Source organism: Saccopteryx bilineata, chromosome 3 (assembly GCF_036850765.1).
Source record: "Saccopteryx bilineata isolate mSacBil1 chromosome 3, mSacBil1_pri_phased_curated, whole genome shotgun sequence".
Lineage (NCBI taxonomy): Eukaryota > Metazoa > Chordata > Mammalia > Chiroptera > Emballonuridae > Saccopteryx > Saccopteryx bilineata.
The window spans coordinates 289184592-289205612 of NC_089492.1; the positions used below are offsets into that span (position 1 = coordinate 289184592).

Sequence of the window (21021 nt, forward strand, 5' to 3'; positions counted from 1 at the left end):
CGCACGTCACTAGGGGTGTGACCTGCAACGGTGCATTTAGCCGACCTGAACATCAGTGTTCTCAGGAGGACAGGGCTAGCACACTCCCCGCCGCCCAGATAACTGAAATGTGTGATGACACGCGCAAGGACGTGTGACAGCAGTGACAGCTTTCCCACTTAACTAGTAGGAGGGAGCCCTGAGGCCTCTGGGTAAAAGTGTTTAAACAGGTCCATGCTTTCCCACTCCCTGAAAGCTAGTTGAACAGCTCTCTGAGGCCAAAGGGGACGACTACAAGCCAACTCTGGGTCTCCCACGGGCTTCCTTTGTTGTCTCCACAGCCAAAAATAGCGACACAGAAGCACCCATGGACGATGGGTGAAAGAGCTCACAACTGCCTCAACTTCTGTTCCCGAAAGTCAGGAGCCCCGTGCCTCTCGGCAGCCCTGCACCTGCACCTGCACCTGCACCTGTCTCGGGGACGGGGGAGGGTCACGGCCACCCAGCTTCCTCCTCAGAAGCACATACGTCTCCAAGGCAGTGGTAAGGAAGAGCAGGAAAACTTTCCAAGTTCACCTTCCATAAGGCCTATGTGTCCCCAGAACCCCATTCCCCAAAGGCCCGTCCCACCTGGGCCTCTCCATGTGCACGGCCTGGCCGGGATACCACTGCCCAGCCACACCGCACGCTGGCCTTGCTCACCTCCAACTCATCGCAGCCCTCATAGTAAGTGCTATTGTTATCGTCCCCATTTAAAGAGGGAGACAGAGGCACAGAGAGGTTCGGGAGTCAGTCTGAGTCAGGCCCTTGCAGGGGGGTTCAGTGGGATGTGACCTGAGGCCGCCTAGCCGAAGCCCACGGCCCTGGCCTTCCCCTCGGGGTTCACTGCCACAGCCGCTCAGCAGGGCGGCGCAGCGGCCAGCAGCACAGCCACGGGGTGCCGTTTACATCAAGGCACCTTCTGGTCCCCAGTGTCTCCGTCTTCAGTGTTTTCTTTATCTGCTAACAACCCTAGAAAGCAAGTAGGAGACACACAGTATGCACACTTCACATAGGGCACAAGTCAAGTAACACCAATGGGATGTTTTACAAATCCGATATAGTAAGCCAAACAACCGATTCATGGTGGTTTTTGTTTTTAATTGACTGATTTGAGAGAGAAAGGGGGAGACAAAGAGACAGGAACATCCATTTGTTTTTGTGTGTGCCCTGACCAGGGATCGAGCTGGCAACCTTTGCATATCAGAATGATTCTCTAACCAACCAAGATATTCAGCCAGGACTAATTAATTGTTTTTAATATCAACATAAAAGTCTTTTGAGGCCCTGGCCAGTTGGCTCAGTGGATAGAGCATCAGCCCAGCGTATAAACATCCCAGGTTCGATCCCCAGTCAGGACACACGTGAGAAGCGACCACCTGTTTCTCTTCCCCTCCCTCTCCCCCTTCCCACCTTTTTCCCCTCTCGCAGCTGGGTACTCGACTGGTTCGAGCATCAGCCCAGGGCACTGAGGATAACTTACTTGGTATGAGCGTGTCAGTCTCAGGTAATAAAAATAGTACAATTGATTTGAATATCAGCCCCAGACGAGGGTTGCCAGGTGGATCCCAGCTGGGATACATGCAGAAGTTTGTCTCACTATTTCCCCTCCTCTTACATTAAAAATAAAGTCTTTTGAAGTCTTTCAATTTGAGTTTTAGTACCTTAAAAGATACCAGTGGGTATCCAGAGACCCTGCTAGTCATAAGCAGGTTTCCTGGTTCTCAGACTAGGGTTTTCCCATTGAATTATGCTTACAAAAGCTACATTTATGTGGCATAACCCTACTAGAATTCCTAAATACTAACCAAATAAACATTGACCATTGAAAATAACATGTCCAATATATGAGCTCTCTTTGAGAAATTATTTTAAGATGTATTATGCAGAAAATGTTAAAGAAAACCTAACTGACCAACTGTAAAATAAAGCATCACAATTAAAAATAATTTCTCTTCTGCAACCACTGTCTCTTCAGCTCCTATTGACAACTGAGAAAAGTACTGGACTCTCTCTAGAGGACATGGAAGTCCATGAGGGAGATGTCAAGAGGCCCTGATTCTGTCAACAGGGAGCTGTGACTCTCTGGGGACCATCATCCAGCTCATCCTCGGGGGTCTAGCAGGTACAGGGCCACTTAAGCAAGAGGAGTGGGGCAGACCGCCATGCGCAGCCCTTCCAGCCCCGTGAGTCTCTACAGAGTAGGCTCCCAGCTGCACAGCTCCCAGGGCCGCAGAGATATGAGGGCATCAGAGGCACAGATGGAGGACGCGGGACAGGTAAAACATGCCTATACAACACTGAGAGCATTTTCATTAACAATCACCTTAAAATGCAAGGATGGATCAATAGGTTGCTCCTAACTATTGGGACATTTACTCCACACATGGTCTGGCTTTGTAATCACAGGACGTTTTACCTATCTGCATTTCTCAGCTCTGATATTTTGCGATTCTGGGGAGAGACACCCGACAGGCCAAAGGCAGTTTGCAGGCATGTGATACCACAGACAAAATCAAGCTGGAAGCCAGGAGAAGGTTCGTGAGAGTTCCCATCTCCAGTGAACAGCTCACGACAACTAATTTTAATTTGTGGCTCTAATGAATGACATAAACTTTTATAGGTATCAACAAAGCTCAGAGAGGACTTCTATCCGTCTCAGTGCTCATTTAGCAGCTTCAGCTGTGTGCAATTAAAGCATCAGCATTCAATGTTAGAGAATAAAATAATGAGACACTTAAAACATAATCTGTGCTTCAGCAGGCCATGCTAAGAGATCTCACTTTGGGGGGGGGGCACACAAATTCATAGGAATATCTTGCCAGTTCAAAGAATAAACTCAAACTTGACTTTTGTCTTTAGAGTTTTGGTTTGTTTTGCTTTGGAATAAGAATTTTCTAAAAAGAAAATACAATAAAGAACACATCATCTGAAAAACAGTCTTAAAATAGCATATGGCATCACACAATCTGGTGTGTAGACCTTCACAGCTGACGGGCCAGGCTTCAGCAGAGACAAAAGGCCATTTTTGTATCATGTTAATAAAATGTTGCTTATTCTTAACTTAGGCCTCAAATAAACAAAATGCTAAAGGAGGAGAAAGGTGAATTTTGGAAGTGAGTCAATTTTCCTCAAGCTAGCCCATATATGGAATTAAAGGACTAAACTTTTTCTCCCAACAATACTTGAGAATACAAAATGTAATCTGAGATTGTAGAATGTGACAGCTAACAGTAATAAATTCAAGTTGCCACTGTTTCTGAAAGAACAGGAGTTAATCTGCAGGGGGGGGGAGGTGATGAGAGTGTGGGAGGGGAGTGGCCGTGCTATCAGGGGGAGGGGTGGAGTTGTGCTGTGTGTGTGTGTGTGTGTGTGTGTGTGTGTGTGAGAGAGAGAGAGAGAGAGAGAAACATGTTTGTGTGAACTGCAAGTTAATTCAGCTGTTGCAAAATATGAATAGAAACAGAAATATACTGTATGAGAAAATGTACTCATTAAACTAAAATTTTAAAAAGATGAAAACACAGATTATACTTTCTTTTAAAAACTGAAATGAATTTTAATACAGAAAATGAAGACAGCATTTTGCAAATTTATCACTCAAAGGATCTCTCTATTTGAGGAAATCAGCGTGTTACACTTTGAGAGATGAAATGTTACAGCTTGCACACCAAAATTAAAAAATGAAATTAAATTAAAAAATGAAATGGTTACCAAGGTAATGCAGGTCAGGGAATCAAAGGTGAAGGGTCACACATTATTAAAAAGAAATCCAAAAGGACGGCTGCGTCATGATCTCTGCAAAACAAAGGAGCTGCAGTAAGTAAAGCTAGTATCTCCGAGAAATTAAAATGCAGTTCTTGAAAAGAAGATTCCCCGTCATTGAACACAGTCATTCCCGATTCCATGTAGAGTCATTTTTATTTAGGTACAACACCAAATTTTAATTACCTGTTACCAACAAAATTTTCATACAGAATTAACCATTCAATCATTAAAACCCAAAATAACCCCAATTGTAAGTAACTAAGAAGTAACTGACACCTCCACCAGGCCCCACCCCTGTGTTCTGGAAATGACAGTGTTTGACAAGTTGCCAACGTATCAGAAATCTAATTTGGTCACAGCGTGGTGAGTTTTTTTTTCTTTCCTCAAGGAATGAGTTCCAAAATTGAGTTTTGCAAATTTGTTTCATTTGAAGTAGCTGCATAAAATTTCCATTATTGGAACATTTAGTATAACAATGTTCTAGAAGACAGCAATAAAGCGATACATGATAAAATAAACTGTGTAACTATATCTATTAAGATCTGTTCTCACATCAACTCTCACTGCACAGGGGGAAAAAAAAGACATTTCAAGCAAAATAATTTGCTAGTTCTACTGGAATCACAGAACTAATAGAAGCTTGACAGGAGGACTACCTTACAAGGGAAAAGTATCTGAAAGGTTAGGCTTCAATTTCTTCAACTAATGTTATTACTTACTCATCTTCCCCATTGACAAACTAAAATAGTTTGTTTTAAAAAGAACAGAAAGATCGAAGGCTTTGTTTTGCAACATATAGCACCCACCTAAATCATGACAAACACAACTTTGCAGCAACAGCAAGCATAACAACAGTTACAAGTAAATAATTTTCACATCTATTTCACCAGTAGATAAGATGGCCACACCATGACAGTAATCTTTAGTCTCCTCTCTACAACTCAACTCAAGCAGGCTTCCTGCCTCGAATCCAGACCCAAATTCCTCAGTGAGCCCTGGAGAGCAGGTGCTAGCAGACTGTCCACGTGGCTCCCAGCTCCCAGCAGGAGTCAACAGGAGCATCACCAGCAGAAAAGAACTCTTAAGCCCCATCCCTTCCTCCAGTCTTCAAGTTCAGTTTCATCCCACAACACCTAACACTTGAGCTTACCTTGTTAAAATGAAATTCCAAAAATACTTCCAGATTTAAATACTGACAAGTGCCCAGAAAGATTTTATTAGAGGAAACAAGCTATTCTCTCTGGAGGCTGAGAGCAACCAATCAGTCCTGGTAGACTCCGCTCTACTGCACTTCCCTTTACAGTCTCACAGATGCTGCCTTTTGTTTGTTTCTGTTTTTCAAATTGAAGACCCTCCACCAGCAAAAAGACTCCAACTCACTTATCGAGATTCCAGACCTCAACCCACAACATCTCCAAGGTCTTGCCTGACAACAAACTCCACAAATATCAATCAGGTTTCTGTTTTCCCCGATTAGGTTCTGTTAAAAATAACTGGCAGAGTTTACTATAGTAGATAGAAGTGTGTTAGTGCCTCGAGGCCTCGTTTCTAAAAACATGGCTTTTTTAAGTTCCATAGCTACTGAAAAGTAAACCAGCATTTCATTTCTCTGGAATGCTCATCTCCCATAAAGTCTGTCACGTATGTATTTGTAGCTGGGAGGCAGGCAGCAATTCTGCACACTACAGACGGAATCAATACCCCATCAGAGCGATGCATATGTTGTTCTAGCAGCACTGTTACTCAGACACTTCAGCATCTTCATAAGAAGCCAGCACTGTAACAGTAGTCAAGTTCTGTTTCACTAACAAATTTCCTATTCAAAATGAGAAAACGTCTATGTATCCAGATCAAGTGTCTCTATGTACCCCGTTATTACCCAGACACACGTGTTTATTAAGGAATTTCATCTTCAAAACAAGAGTAAACAGTACTCACAGAAGCTTTCCACAAGGCTCTACATCATTTCTAAAATCCACCAACTCACACAAACAAGTACATCAGCCCAAATTTTAGGTGATTTTTAAAAGTCTGTGAAGGATTTTAGCCAATGTTTTTCAAATAAGTTTGCTCTTTGGGGTGGAGGAAGGTAAAGGCTTCCAGAATTTACTGCATCCCCAACACCAAGGATCCTCGACCAGAAGTAACAGAAAGGCCCTTGGAGCCAGCGCACCGCGGGAAGCACCTGACTCAGCTGGGGCAAGCCCCGCCCCCACCTTCCCGCTTCCCTTCTGCTCTCCCCACTCCCCCAGCCTCCCGTCTCCGGCCCCCTCCGCTGAGGTGGGTGTCTGGAGCACACACGTGTGGACAGCTGTCCAGTTAACCTCTAGTCTGTTGGAGTGACACTTCTGCTGCCAACTCCAGAAGTTGTGTGGCCTGTGGAGCTCTGTATTTCTCTCCGAAGGGCTGGCCCAAGCTGAACTCAGGACCCACAAATGCTCCTGGCCCTTCCTGGGCCCAGCCGGAGTGCCTCCGGACCAAAGCGGCCCCCTCCATCCTCCAAAAGCCCCTGGCCCCCGTGAGACCGGCCTGGACCACAGGTGGTGCCATGACGAACACCACGCACGCAAAGATGAGGGGCTTAACCCTAACCCACCAAGTAGAACCAACATTTTGACAAGGGAAAACTAGTCTACTACAGTAGAGCCCCTTCCAAAATGGACAACCAGAAACTGAACTAACCAGAAGCGCTCAAAAATCCTACTGCGCCCCAACGCAGTATGGACACAGCCAGCATCCACGCTCCCTCGCTCTCACCCTGGGAAGCCGTGCCGGCCCATGGGTGGGTCAGGTAAGAAGGAAGGAACACACCTCGGTCACTCTCTTTCATGAGACCGTTGGTCATCTGAGTTCTAGCAAAGAGTCAAAAAATACTCTCAGGTCAATTCCCACCCATAAGAAGCTCTCAGTGTCTGACAACTTCCACACAGATCTATTTCCCAACACACTCTAGGTCCATTTATGTTTGCACCAAAGACCTACCAGCATTTGTAAGCACAGAGAGTTGGTTCCTTTCTCAACTAAACAGATACAGAACAAAGAATGCCATTTCAAATAAGGTTAAATCAAGACAGAAGTGCAGCCATTTTCATCACAAGCATATTAGTTCCAAAAACAAACAAACAAGCATACACAGAAAAACCAGAAAGAAATGAAAATAAAGAGCCAAGGAAGTTCACAGAGGAGGGGGCTAGGAGGCAGTGGGGGAGACCCCTCACAAGCACGAGCTTCTGTATTAGTAATTCTTTACAGATCGGCTATTAACGCAGCAGCATAATGCTTCCTGCAGCAGAAACTAACCGCAGCGTGTGTACTCAGATTAAAGAGAACTGTCTGGACAAAAGCTTATTACAGGTGCAGAAGGCAAAGGGGCCACGTACCCAACCTGACAAGCTCAGTAGAGGCCTGCATGGAGCCCTTACAAACTCAGACCTGAAGTAACCGCATAGGACGGTCTAAAATTAAAATGTCCTAACTACAGGAGAGTCCCAGCAGGTAGTCGTGTCTGAGGTCCCTACATTCTCTGACAAAGATCAATCTTGACCTTCCCTGAGCCTGTCTATTGCCTTTTAGCAACTTCAATAGCTACCTTTGGAATGTCAGGTAATTTCCTTTTTCCGGATCCCTCTGGGCACAACCATTGCACCAGAACAAAGACTACTAAACCCTGTTGTCATTGTTATTGTGTTCATTGTTCACTGTTAACTAGCCTACACCCACCAGAGTAAAAGAAGTGGGTGTCTATCCCTTCTTAGGTTTATCCAATGCCAGAGATCTCCACACCTGCTTTCTCCTACTCCCTGGTCCATCACCAGTAGATTTCACGTGACACCTCCCTCCACACCCCTCCTAACATCTTGTCCTTCGATTTTCAAGTATAAAATAAGGTGCAAAACCACCATTCTCCATCCAGAGAACTCTCTCAATCCGCTGAGATTTTGCTTCTCGGCAATTGTCATCAGTTTGGCTCAAACAAACTCATAAAAATTCTCTACACAGGGATGGAGTGAAGAAAAAAGAATCTATAAATATAAATAAATAAATCACCAACGTGTCATTCAATAAAATAGACAATTCACGAGAATAAAACAACTTAGGTCAAGTCTACCCTTCAGTTAAGTGGCGATTACATTCCTATTACCCTTCCAGGTCAGAACTGATGCCAGTACTTCAACACGTTAGAAACACCACATATTGGAAAACGGAGACAAAAGCGTTTGGTTTTCAAGTTTGTGACTCCTACAGAAGCAGTGGAGAGGCACCTCTCCCTCCTCCTCACCTCCCCCAACAGGAGCCACCCCAACCACACATATCCCTTCAGAAAATAGACTTTCTATGTCAAGATTCTCAAAGACAGTCTGTTCTATTTGTTTCTCAAAAATTTCTATGAATGACACAGCAATCTATGCCTACACTCATCACATCATTTCCACTACAATTCTCAAAAATAAAAAAGCTAAAACCACAAATTAAATACCTTTCCATCTAGTACTTTATGCTCAAAAATGTAATTTTTTCCCTAATAACTTCAAAGATTTCACACATACACACACACACAGAAGAGCAGGAGACAACACAGGAGAAAATGCTCCCTGTGACGGAAAGTGCCAGCTGTGGTGTGCATGTGTGTTCACTTACCACCTGTACCCCCTAAGTGTGTGCAAGTGATTATGTGCCAACTGTACCTCAAAAAAGTTGTTTAAGAATGGACAATGGGGCCCTGGCCGGTTGGCTCAGCGGTAGAGCGTCGGCCTAGCGTGCGGAGGACCCGGGTTCGATTCCCGGCCAGGGCACACAGGAGAAGCGCCCATTTGCTTCTCCACCCCTCCGCCGCGCTTTCCTCTCTGTCTCTCTCTTCCCCTCCCGCAGCCAAGGCTCCATTGAAGCAAAGATGGCCCGGGCGCTGGGGATGGCTCTGTGGCCTCTGCCTCAGGCGCTAGAGTGGCTCTGGTCGCAACATGGCGACGCCCAGGATGGGCAGAGCATCGCCCCCTGGTGGGCAGAGCGTCGCCCCTGGTGGGCGTGCCGGGTGGATCCCGGTCGGGCACATGCGGGAGTCTGTCTGACTGTCTCTCCCTGTTTCCAGCTTCAGAAAAATGAAAAAAAAAAAAAAAAAAAGAATGGACAATGGGACAAGACAGGCCCTGTCCCTGTGGCCCCCATGCAGAGAGAACGCTGAGTGAGTCCTGAGGGAGAGAGACAGTAGGGCCCACCTTCCCTGAGCCACTGACCCAGCTAAGGGACCTCCTGCTGTTGGTCCTCTTGGGGGACATTTTAAAATCTCTGTTGTTTGAAATAAATATGTAAATACTATATAGTTAAAACATTTTATATTGATCACTTTCAAATTAGTCACCAATCTGAAATTATAGTATTTTCTGTATCGAAATCAGGGCAACCTTTTGTCTAAGAAGAGATGATGTGACATCAGCTGACACACTCTTAGCTTTGCAAATGACATGTAAATTCATCAATATTCCTACTGTTTTCCCTCTGATTTGTATAGATTATGTCAACTATGTCATAGCTAGTATTCATTCCTTCCTGGTACCATCCCATCAGGGACAAATAATAACAGAATATATGCCAAATTCCCCCAAATACAAATCTACAAGAAATAGAACAAAGGGGAAACAGATTCCCCCTGAGGACTTTATTTCTGCATCAGTTGTTATAAGCTTCCTAAGCGTGCACACCATACTCATCCGAGTGCTCTCCTGGCTTCCTGTACAAGTCAGGGTCATCTAAAACTACACTGCCCACTGCCTCCCTTCACTGGTTCTCCAACTTCAGATTGAGTAAGAGTCCCCTATTTAAGCCAAGTCATTTGTAAAAATCATTTCCCATGCCCTACGCTCTAAGTACATCAAAAGAGGCACTAAGCAATCTGCATTTCAGTAAATCTCTAGAAGAGTCTCACCAGAAAAGCCCACAATTCTCGCTTTAAGAAAAACTGCTCAGCCTGACCTGTGGTAGCACAGTGGCTAGAGCATCAACCTGGGACGCTGAGGTCCTAGGTTTGAAACCCCAAGGTCTCTGGCTTGAGCATGGGCTCATCAGGCTTGAGTGAAGGGTCGCCGGCTTGAGCGTGGGATCATAGACATGAACTCATGATCACTGGCTTGAGCAAGGGGTCACTCACTCTGCTGGAGGCCCCCCACCCGCCTCGTCAAGGCACATATGAGAAAGCAATCAATGAACAACTAAGGAGCTGCAACAAAGACTTGATGCTTTTCATCTCCCTTCCTGTCTCCCCCCTCCCCACTCTCTCTCTAAAAAGGAAAGAACAGAAAAGAAGTGATAGAATCTGCTTAGCATGTTGCTTAGACCCTGAAAAGCAACAACCATTAGCTCTGGTTGCTGAGACTATGATGCTGATCATCTCACATCTTATCTGATTCTTCCCCAGGTTTACAAGAGGGATACTCAAGACCAGGGGTCGGGAACCTTTTTGACTGAGAGAGCCATGAACGCCACATATTTTAAAATGTAATTCCATGAGAGCCATACAACGACCCATGTTCATTACGCATTATCCAATATAAATTTGGTGTTGTCCCAGACGACAGCCGTGATTGGCTCCAGCCACCCACAACCATGAACATGAGCATGAGCAGTAGGAAATGAGTGGGTTGTAATACATGAGAATGTTTTATATTTTTAAAGTTATTATTTTTTTATTAAAGATTTTCTGCAAGCCAGATGCAGCCATCAAAAGAGCCACATTTGGCTCGCAAAGCCATAGGTTCCCGACCCCTGCTCAAGACTATACTTTCAGGGATCATTTCTATAGTTCGTTACAAGAGGGATACTCGATCCCCATTTCTGCAGACCGGCAAAGGTTACGTTCACAACACACATCTGAAAACAAAGCAGCACTAAATTCAAGCTAGATCTGTCCAAACCTGCCTGACTCCACGCCTCCAGCCCTGAAAGGAATGGGAGGCAGTCCACCAGCCGGCAGTGTCTGACCCAAGCTCTGTGCAGAGCCCTGCACAAGGAGCTCCCAGCAAACGGTGGGGGAACGAGCAATGAATGAACATGCAGGTAGGTCCTCCAGGTGACACACACTTGTAGAACCACTGCTGCACCTATCACAGCACCATTCACAATATATTTAAAGGGACACATGTGAGATTTAAATCAGTGAAATTATAAAAATAAAGTCAAAAACTTATTTGCATGTTTTTATGCAAAAAATGAAGAGTAATTGTTTTTCATTCTACAGTGCTACTCACTAATTTAGGTAAAAGACCAATTCATTCATCAAGAAGAATTTCCTGAGCTGACTGTGGACAGGGCCGGCAGCGGAAGTGGCTGCGCGGTAAGGAGCAGGGCCGGCCTCGTGTCTCCGGGCACAGAGGCGAGGACGCAGACGGGGCGCAGGCTCCACAAGCACAGCGCAGGAGGAACACAGCGCACTGCGCAGACACGCAGCACGGGACCTCTCTGACACGCGGCGCACTGCGCAGACACGCAGCACGGGACCTCTCTGACACGCTGCGCACTGCGCAGACACGCAGCACGGGACCTCTCTGACACGCGGCGCACTGCGCAGACACGCAGCACGGGACCTCTCTGACACGCGGCGCACTGCACAGACACGCAGCACGGGACCTCTCTGACACGCGGCGCACTGCGCAGACACGCAGCACGGGACCTCTCTGACACGCGGCGCACTGCACAGACACACAGCACGGGGCCTCTGACACGCGGCGCACTGCACAGACTCACAGCACGGGACCTCTCTGACACGCGGCGCACTGCGCAGACACACAGCACGGGGCCTCTGACACGCGGCGCACTGCACAGACTCACAGCACGGGACCTCTCTGACACGCGGCGCACTGCGCAGACACGCAGCACGGGGACTCTGACACGCGGCGCACTGCACAGACTCACAGCACGGGACCTCTCTGACACGCTGCGCATTGCGCAGACACACAGCACGGGACCTCTCTAACACTGTGGGGCCAGGACACTTCCCAGAAAATGCCACCTAACTTAGATCTGGGGGGTGACTAGGTGGGGGTGACCATCTTCTAAGCAGAAGAAGTGGCATGTAAAAAGCAACATAGCACTGAAGACCTGCGAGTGCAGAAGGAACTGAGGGGACAAGCCAGTGGTGGGAACAGAGGACCAGGCGGAGGCCCTGGACAGGAGGCGCACCCAGGACGCAGGCCCCGTGGGCCACGGTGAGACGCTGACATGGCACTAAGCACAATGGGAAATCATTCAAAGGTTCAGGAAAAGGGGTACCAAAATCCACCTGGAATCTTTAAAAGACTGGCATCTAAATCAAGACTGGGCTGGAAGGGACAAGACAAGGGGATGGCAGGGACAAGAGTCAGGAGGTGCTCATCGCAGTCCGGCCTGGACCGCAGTGGTGGCTGTACAGAGCAACTTGGACAAAATGGAAATTTATTTGGGAATACAGCCTATAGGTTTAGACTCAATATGGAGTAAAAGAAGGGGAGTCAAAGTGACCTCTAAGGGGAAATAATTAGCAACCCGACAGGCAGAACCCTGACAAAGACCACCCAGCCAGGTGTTCGAGGTCGCCATTATCAGTGACGAGTCCTGCTGACGTGACGAGAAGGGCACGTATCCCTGGGCTCTGCCTTCCTCACCCTTAACTGCACCTGACCCTGAGAAAGAGCAGACAGACCCAAACTGAAGGACATCATAGAGAACAGCTGCTCTGTCAAGGTCAACAAAAACAGGGCAAGCCTGTCACAGTCCACAGAAGCCAAGGACACACTTACTAATTGTGAAGTGACATCCTGGATGGGGTCCTGGAACACAGAAGGACACAAGGGGAAACTAAGGAAAGCCCAACAATGTGAGTTTAGTCTATAATTGTGCATCAATACTGGTTCCTCGGTTGGGACAGATGTACCATAGTAATGTTACCGGGGGAACTAAGTGGAGGGTACACAGGAACTCTCTGTAACAGTCCAGCAGTTCTGCTGTGAACTGAAACTATTCTAAGTGCAGAGTTTATTTTAACACTAACCGCCAGGTCTGACTTGAGCACCCTGGGAGGTGCCCTTTACTCAGACAGAGACGGAGAGGAAGGCAGTGAGTTCTCTTCCAGACCCGCTGAGAGGGGCAGCCTGTCAGATCTTCCGGACCTCAGGCAGGTAGCTCTGGTGTACAGCTCCATAGAGCTGAGCTCAAAACACAAATTTAGAAGCCCTCGGCAGGCTGAAAGTATGGAGGTGGGGCAGTCACTTTGAGAAGGAACGGCTATCAAAAAGGGAAGGGCTGCCTGACCAAATGGTGTCGCAGTGGGTAGAGCGTCAATCTGGGATGTTGAAGACTCGGGTTCGAAACCCCAAGGTCACCAGCTTGAGCGTGGACTCATCGGGCTTCAGAGCAGGCGCACCAACTTGAGCACAGGGTCAAAGACATGACCCTATGGTCGCTGGCTTAAGCCCAAAGGTCGATGGCTTGAAGCACAAAGCCGCTGACTTGACAAGGGGTCACTGGCTCAGCTAGTGACCAACTAAAATGCTGCAACTAAGAGTGGATACTTTCATCTCTCTCCCATCCTTTTTATCTCTTTCTCTCTCTCTCTCTCTCTCTCTCTCTCTCGCACATGCTTAAAAAAAATAAAAAGAAAAGGGCCTTGGACTGACTTCTGAGAAATATCCACGCAGCAGTCATACAGAGGAGAATGTCAAGTCTCGAAACCTGACAACATGCTACCTTTAGATGCCGGGAAGAGGAGACCAAGCAGGAACATCCAGAGATGGGAGAAAGACCGAGCCAAGGGGAAGACGTGGTTGACCTGCTTAAATACGTTTGAAAAAGTAAATAAACACTGAAAAATACTCCTTATATTTAACAACTCTGAGATCACTGGTCAGTAAAGAAAGAAATCTCAGCAGAACAATGGAAGCTCAATTCAGACTGGAGTATTTGAGTGAGAAGTGAGAACACAGGGAAAAAACAACTCTTACAAGAAATGTGGCTCTCAGATTTGTACAACCACATTCACAGCAACAATATTTGTAAGAACCAAGGATGAAAGCAACCCATGTGCCCGTTGTGGGTGAATGGATAAACAGAGTGCGGTATATGTGTGATGAAGTATTATTCAGCCTTAAAAAAAAAAGGAAATTCTGGTCATGCTACAACGTGGAGGAACCTTGACATTATGCTATGAGAAATGAGCCAATCCCTATTAGACAGATACCAGTACGATCCGACTTACAGGAGGCATGCAGAGTGGTCAGACTTGTAGAGGCAGGAGGGAGAGGGTGGTGCTGGGGGCTCAGGCAGGAGGGCATGGGGAGTGCTCCCTGAGGGCAGATGGGGAGTGAGTGCTCCCTGGGGCAGATGGGGAGTGCTCCCTGGGTGCAGATGGGGAGTGAGTGCTCCCTGGGGCAGGAGGGCATGGGGAGTGAGTGCTCCCTGGGGCAGATGGGGAGTGAGTGCTCCCTGGGGCAGATGGGGAGTGAGTGCTCCCTGGGTGCAGATGGGGAGTGAGTGCTCCCTGGGGCAGATGGGGAGTGAGTGCTCCCTGGGTGCAGATGGGGAGTGAGTGCTCCCTGGGTGCAGATGGGGAGTGCTCCCTGGGTGCAGATGGGGAGTGAGTGCTCCCTGGGGCAGGGGGGCATGGGGAGTGAGTGCTCCCTGGGGGCAGAGCTTCCCTCTGGTGAGATGAGGAGCACAGTAGACACATGGTGGTGATGTCCGCACAAAAGTGGGAATTTAATACCAAATAACTGTACACTTAAAACAGTTGCGGTGGGGAGTTTTATGTTATGTATATTTTACCACAATTATAAAATTTAAAAGAAAAAGATAACTACCTCCCAAAATGTTACACCCGTACGAAGCTCTATGGCCCTACCATGGAGAAAAATAAAGCTGCAGTGCTGTAACTTGACCAGCGCTTTGTAAACGGTGCCCTCATGACGTGTGACACAGCACACACGGGTCACAGGTGGCATCCCCGTGCTCTGCAAAGGGGCCCGGGCCACCTTCCCACTGACCCATGGCCTCTGACCTCAAGGGCAGGCGCCCCTACACTTAGCGGTCAGAAGTTAGTTCTTCCGCTGTGACAAAGCTTTACGTGGCACTAGAATTCTCACACAAACCACAATCTAGCACACAGAGGACACCCACCCCATGCACACCTCAACTACACAGAAGGAATTAGACAGCTTCAAGCAAACAAGACCTTCATGAGGCACAAGGAACCCGGCAGGACCACCTGATGACCAGATCAGAAGACTAAGTGCGAGGAGTAGGCCTTTAACCTGAAACACCAGGGCAGCCGGTCTGCGCCCACCAACAGTTTAACTGCCATGAAACCACTGACACGCACATGGCCCTCTCAGGCAGGACAGTGTGAAGCAGGACAGTGTGTAATAGGGTTCAATGCATAACTCAACACAGAATCTTAATTTGATTTTAAAATTACTAAAAACAGTCACCTCTCAATGCCCTGAAAGATAAGTAGATCTGTAAATTATATTAATACAACAAAGAAATGTACAGTGGGAAAAACCAATGCCATGAAACTAAGCTAACTCAAAGAATTCAAAACACAATAGTTAAATCCTCTAAAGGCAAATATAATTAAAATGTGAATTGGGGATCTTGGTACTAATACCCCTACAACATGCAGACCCTCCCTACAACGGGTCTTCACCCAGGACTCAGGCTGTTCTGGTCCTTCCGTGGGAGGCGAAAGAAGATTTGTGCCAGTCTGCGCCCCGGGTCCCAGCGTGGAGCACCTAACAGCCTGATGAACTCTGAAGCAGTAAGAGCACCGGGAGCACCTTTGTTCTCAGGAGGTGACTCAGAGGCTTCCCTGTGGCGGCTGGCCACCCGAGAGACCAGGACACGACTGCAGGGTTGGGATGTTCAGCCCCATCTCCTACTCTCCAGACAGGGGAGGGGATGGAAATTGAGCCAATAACTGTTCATGAGGAAGCCTCCACAAGATCCCAATAGGACAGGGTTCAGAGAACTTCCAGTTTGATAAACAAATCCACAAAGGGAAGGTGACGCAACCCAGTTCCACAGGACAGAAGTTCCTGCACCGGGGACCCTCCCAGACCTCGCCTTACGTCTCTTCACCTAGATGTTCATCTGTGTCCTAGATCACATCCTTTCATAAACCAGTAATGGGAGTGTTTCCTCGAGTCCTGTGAGCCACTCTAGAAAATTAATTCTACCCCAGGAGAGGGTTGTGCAAACCTCATATTTACAGCCCATCAGTCAGAGGAAGAGCTGACACACTGAACTTGTGACTGGCTTCTGAAGTGGGGTGGGGTGCAGTCCCAGTCTGGTGGGATAAGCCCTGTGGGACCTGGTGCTCTCCTCCAGGTGGATGGTGTCGGAATGAAGTTGTAGGACACCCGCTGGTGTCACAGAGAACTCAGATGGAGGACAGCACCCACAACTCTAAAATCAGGTGTGAGTGTGGGGGTGGATGAGACCAGGACACACAGGAGGAGAACCAAGTGTCCCAGTGCGCCTGGCATTCCACAATGCATTCCTGCCCATCCCTGGAGCCCAGAACCACTAATCCATTCACAAAACACTTACTGAGCTCCTACTATTGCTGGGCATCCTCTCGAAGTCCCGGGATGTAGCCATGAATAAAACAAGAACTTCTGCCTGCTGAGTCTCACACACGAGTGGCACCAAATGCACCAACGCCACCCACCGCCCACCACCTCAGCCCCTATAACTCAACCACTAACAGGCTCGATTTTTTTTTTAAATGCACTCAGCACCTTTTTTATTTCCTTTCAGTCTTCTCTTCTGAATGGAAACTCCGTGCAGATAGGGATGCTCCTTAGGTCTTGTGTATTCTAAAAGCTTAGACAACTCCCATAGAGGCACTCAAATATCTGCCCTCTCTCCACAGTCTCCCCCTCTCAACAGAAGCCACTCATGTTACCCATCTGTAAACAAAACCTAACAGCATGCCTCCAGCCCCCCACCCCTCTGGGAGGCTGCAACATGACATGGTCTGCACTGTACCTCTCCACCACGCCCTGCCCTCTGCCTAACCCTACTCCCCTCAGCACTGGACGCACCGAGCTCCCCTCCACTGGCAAGCCTTCCCACAAGCCTCCTGCGTCTGGAGGACACTTCTCTCTCTGATAATCACTCATCAAGCTAGCTTCTTCTCATCCCTCGTGTCATAAAAATGCCGCTTCCTAAGAGAACCTTTCCCCAGCCTCTGATTCAGGTTAGATCCTCCTCTCTCACAGCAGCCTGGATTGGTCCTTCATAGCCCTCAATATGACTTTGCAAGTATCTACCTAGTCTTCTGATTGTCCGTCTAATGGCCATTTTCCTTGGAAGGTAAACTGAGACTTAATCACCAGTCTATACATCCCCAGAGACCAGAGCAGTACATGAGAGAGAGAACTCAGAGGACCAACCAAATGGTTCACTGTCCTCTGCAATGTCTCCTCTGTCCACTCGTGTATCTGACACACTGTCTGGCACAGAGAGAATGTTTAACAACGCCTATTAAATGAATGCTGAATTAACAGAAGGAAATGGGAACGCCACCCACGTCCTGGGAGAAGCAAGCACTTCCCGCATCGTGGCATCCTGACAGAACGGCCGTCCAGGCATCTGCACCAAATGGCTAGTCCACAGCACCCGCCTACACATGCGGCAGCACCACTAGCCCCAGACCCTGCGGCGGTGCCCCATCACCAGGGCCCGGTCCTGCCGGGCATGGGGCTTCCTGGGCCCCGGCAACTGCGCCACTTGCTACAGCCACCACGTCCAGCAACAAGCAGTGTCCCTGACATCCCCACTGCAGGTGGCTTGGGAGCTTTTCTAAGACACCCTAGTGCAGGCGTGGCCAACAGTTTTTGCCCCTGGGCCAGATTAGAAAAAAAACTTTTTTCACAGGCCGGATGAAATATTAAAATTAAAAAATGTTAAATACAAAAACGATTCATTTAAGAAAACAAAATTTTATTATGTAATTTGTTTATGAATAAATGTGAGTAAAAATTTTTTTAAATATACAATATTATTTTAATAAAAATATATTTTAATAAAAATATAATTACATACGTATAAATATCCAAACTGTATCGCAATCAATCAAAACAATATTTAATTAATAGAATGAGCTTGAAGGGGTTATATCGCAAATAAAACAATTATTTCGTTTTACAAACAGTCTGGACATGTTTTCAGTTATCAACTGCAGCTATTGTCTATGCTACAATGCCACTTGATTCAGCACACTTGACCACAAAAATAACGAATTGTTTGACCTTGGGTGCGCACTGGCAAACTTTGCCTAAAAGAATGTGGGTTTCACATCACTGCTAAATGTCAAACAGCTCATATCGAGTACAGATGAGTAGAAAAGCTGTAAATCTTTAAAATGGAATTTTTTTAAAAAATAAATATTGCGAATCCATTCAACCAATTATTGGAAGTTAACCCTACAGTAGTCACACACGGAATTCTTTTCCGCGTATCACTATCTTCTTAAATATCTTGATTTCCAATAGTCAAAGACGCTTCCACTTCTGAGTAGCTGAGATTTTAAAGTACAGCTAGTGTTCGACTTATGACCACAATTGGTTCCGACAGACCGGTCGTAACATGGTTTGGTCGTAAGTTGAGTAGGCTATATGTACAGTACTGTGAAATAATGTTATAAAAATCTTTAAGTCATATTTTATCATAATTTTCTTTCATTATTGTTATATATCATAATTTTCTTTGTTCATTTTATGCCATTTGTATCATCTCTACACCATTTTGTTTATTTTTACATTCGTCAGGTTTAAGTAAAACACTGTATTACCAGTACAACTGGTTTAATACTTGCAAAGATAATTTCCTCTTGGTAGACATCCTGGGAGGGGTTTGATGAAAAATATCGAAGACACAAAACACAAATTGCTGTACCGAGTCTGGGATAACGGTTGAAATGGTGCACGCGGAGATGGTAGTGCTGCCAGAAGCTGGTCTGCACTGTCAAACGCCCAGCTGGGCAACGTTTGCGCTACCAGATGCGAGCAGTCGTGGCTAGCGATTGTGGTCGTAAAGTCGAATGGTCTTAAGTTGCATAGGTCATAAGTCGTTCAATATTTGTAGTGGAGAATATTAAAAATCTAATTGTGGGCCACATAAACTCATTATGCGGGCCAGATTCGGCCCGTGGGCTGTTATATTGGCCATGCCTGTGCTAAGGTGACTTAGAACAAGTTCCAGAGGCAGATTTCCATCAACTTCCACCAGCATGACACCACTGCAATTAAGCCAGTGAGCCCTCAAGACAAGGTCTTAGAGGGGAGGAGGATGGGGGGAGGGTTGCTCTATCTCAGCCCTAAAGGTAGCAGCTGCTCTGTGTATCTACTATGCTTACATTCTTTAGAGTTCCCTTCACTTTTTACTAGCCAATGCCCCATTATGTCATTATCCCTAATAGTTCTTCATATTAAACTTTTTCTTTCAATTTACTGCTTAGGTCTTCTCTCCTGATTGGATCTGGACTGATGACAGATTTGCAGCCATTTGTGGATGTTATATAGGTAAAGGGTCACAGTTCCTCTCCACATGATACTAATTTTTTTTTTTTTTTTACAGAGACAGAGAGAGTCAGAGAGCAGGATAGATAGGGACAGACAGACAGGAACGGAGAGAAATGAGAAGCATCAATCATTAGTTTTTTGTTGCGACACCTTAGTTGTTCATTAACTGCTTTCTCATATGTGCCTTGACCACAGGCCTTCAGCAGACAGAGTAACCCCTTGCTCTAGCCAGAGACCTTGCGTCCAAACTGCTGAGCTTTGCTCAAACCAGATGAGCCCGGGCTCAAGCCAATGACCTCGGGGTCTCGAACCTAGGTCCTCTGCATCCCAGTCCGACTCTCTATCCACTGCGCCACTGCCTGGTCAGGCTCTACGTGATACTAATTAACTAAACACTATTTATTGGGAAGATGGTTCCGTTCTCTACTGTGTTCAGTGTCTCCTGTGTAATAAATCAAGTGTCCAGACACGGGTAGGTCTGTATCTGGCCTGGCCTGCTTTGCTTGACAGGTCCACTTATCTAGCCTTTTACTAAAATGTTATTTTCATTAGACAAGCTTTTAAGATAAGACTTGTTATCCAGTAGAAAGAATCTGCTCAGTTTGTTGTTCTTCATAATTATTTTGGCTATTCCCAGCTGCATACATTTCCAAGTCCATTTTAATATCAGCTTATCAAGTTACACACACACACACACACACACAAACACACACACACACCCAATCTGCTGGTATTCTGATCAGTATCACACTGACAGTAATTTATGGAGAAGCCACATTTTACTATATTGAGTCTTCAAATCCATGAACATAGTATATCCCTCTATTAAGATTTATAACTTCTCTCAATAATGTTTATTGTTTTCTTTTTTTTTTTGTATTTTTCTGAAGTTGGAAATGGGGAGGCAATCAGACAGACTCCCAAATGCGCTCAACCGGGATCCACCCGGCATGCCCACCAGGGAGCAACGCTCTGCCCATCTGGGGCATTGCTCTGTCGCAACCAGAGCCATTCTAGTGCCTGAGGCAGAGGCCATGGAGCCATCCTCAGCACCCGGGCCAACTTTGCTCCAATGGAGCCTTAGCTGCAGGAGAGGAAGAGAGAGACAGAGAGGAAGGAGAGGGGGAGGGGCGGAGAAGCAGATGGGCGCTTCTCCTGTGTGCCCTGGCCGGGAATTGAACCTGGGACTCCTGCACACCAGGCCAATGCTCTACCACTGAGCCAACTGGCCAGGGCCATTTATTGTTTTCTGTAGAGATGTTTTGCCCTTTTAAGAATTATTCTGAAAAATCTGATTGTTATTGCAAATAATTTATTACCTTTTCTGTTTGTTGTTGGTATATAAAAGAACTTTTTGGATTTTCCACATACACTGTAATCATGTCATCTACAAAATCAGTTTTATTCTTCCCTTTCTGATCCTGTACCTTTATTTTTCTTCTCTAGGTAGAACCTCTAATGAACAGACGTGGAATGTAAAAATAATTTTTTCCTCAGTCTCAGGAAAAAAACTTTCAACTTCTCACCATAAAACATATTTGTTATAGGGTTTTTCTAAGTCACCTCTATCAAATTAAGGAAGTTACCTTTATTCGTAATGTGTTAAGGGACTTCATTTTGAATGGATGTTAAATTTTATCAAAAGCAATTTTTGCATCTATTCACATACCACGTTATTTTTCTGCTTTAT

At 46.4% G+C, this 21021-nt stretch overlaps 2 protein-coding genes across 2 annotated transcripts in view; both read right to left on the minus strand.

Annotated features, from left to right (window-relative positions):
• LOC136331685 (calmodulin-binding transcription activator 1-like) overlaps nt 1-3814 on the minus strand; it is a 724201-nt gene extending 720387 nt beyond the window's left edge. Inside the window, exon 1 of the mRNA XM_066270563.1 lies at nt 3733-3814. The gene's annotated coding sequence lies outside the window, so the exon portion shown is untranslated. The remainder of the gene's footprint in view (nt 1-3732) is intronic.
• LOC136331686 (calmodulin-binding transcription activator 1-like) overlaps nt 3553-21021 on the minus strand; it is an 82409-nt gene continuing 64940 nt past the window's right edge. Inside the window, exon 4 of the mRNA XM_066270569.1 lies at nt 3553-3816. Coding sequence (XP_066126666.1) covers nt 3808-3816 — 9 coding nt within the window. The 3' untranslated portion in view covers nt 3553-3807. The remainder of the gene's footprint in view (nt 3817-21021) is intronic.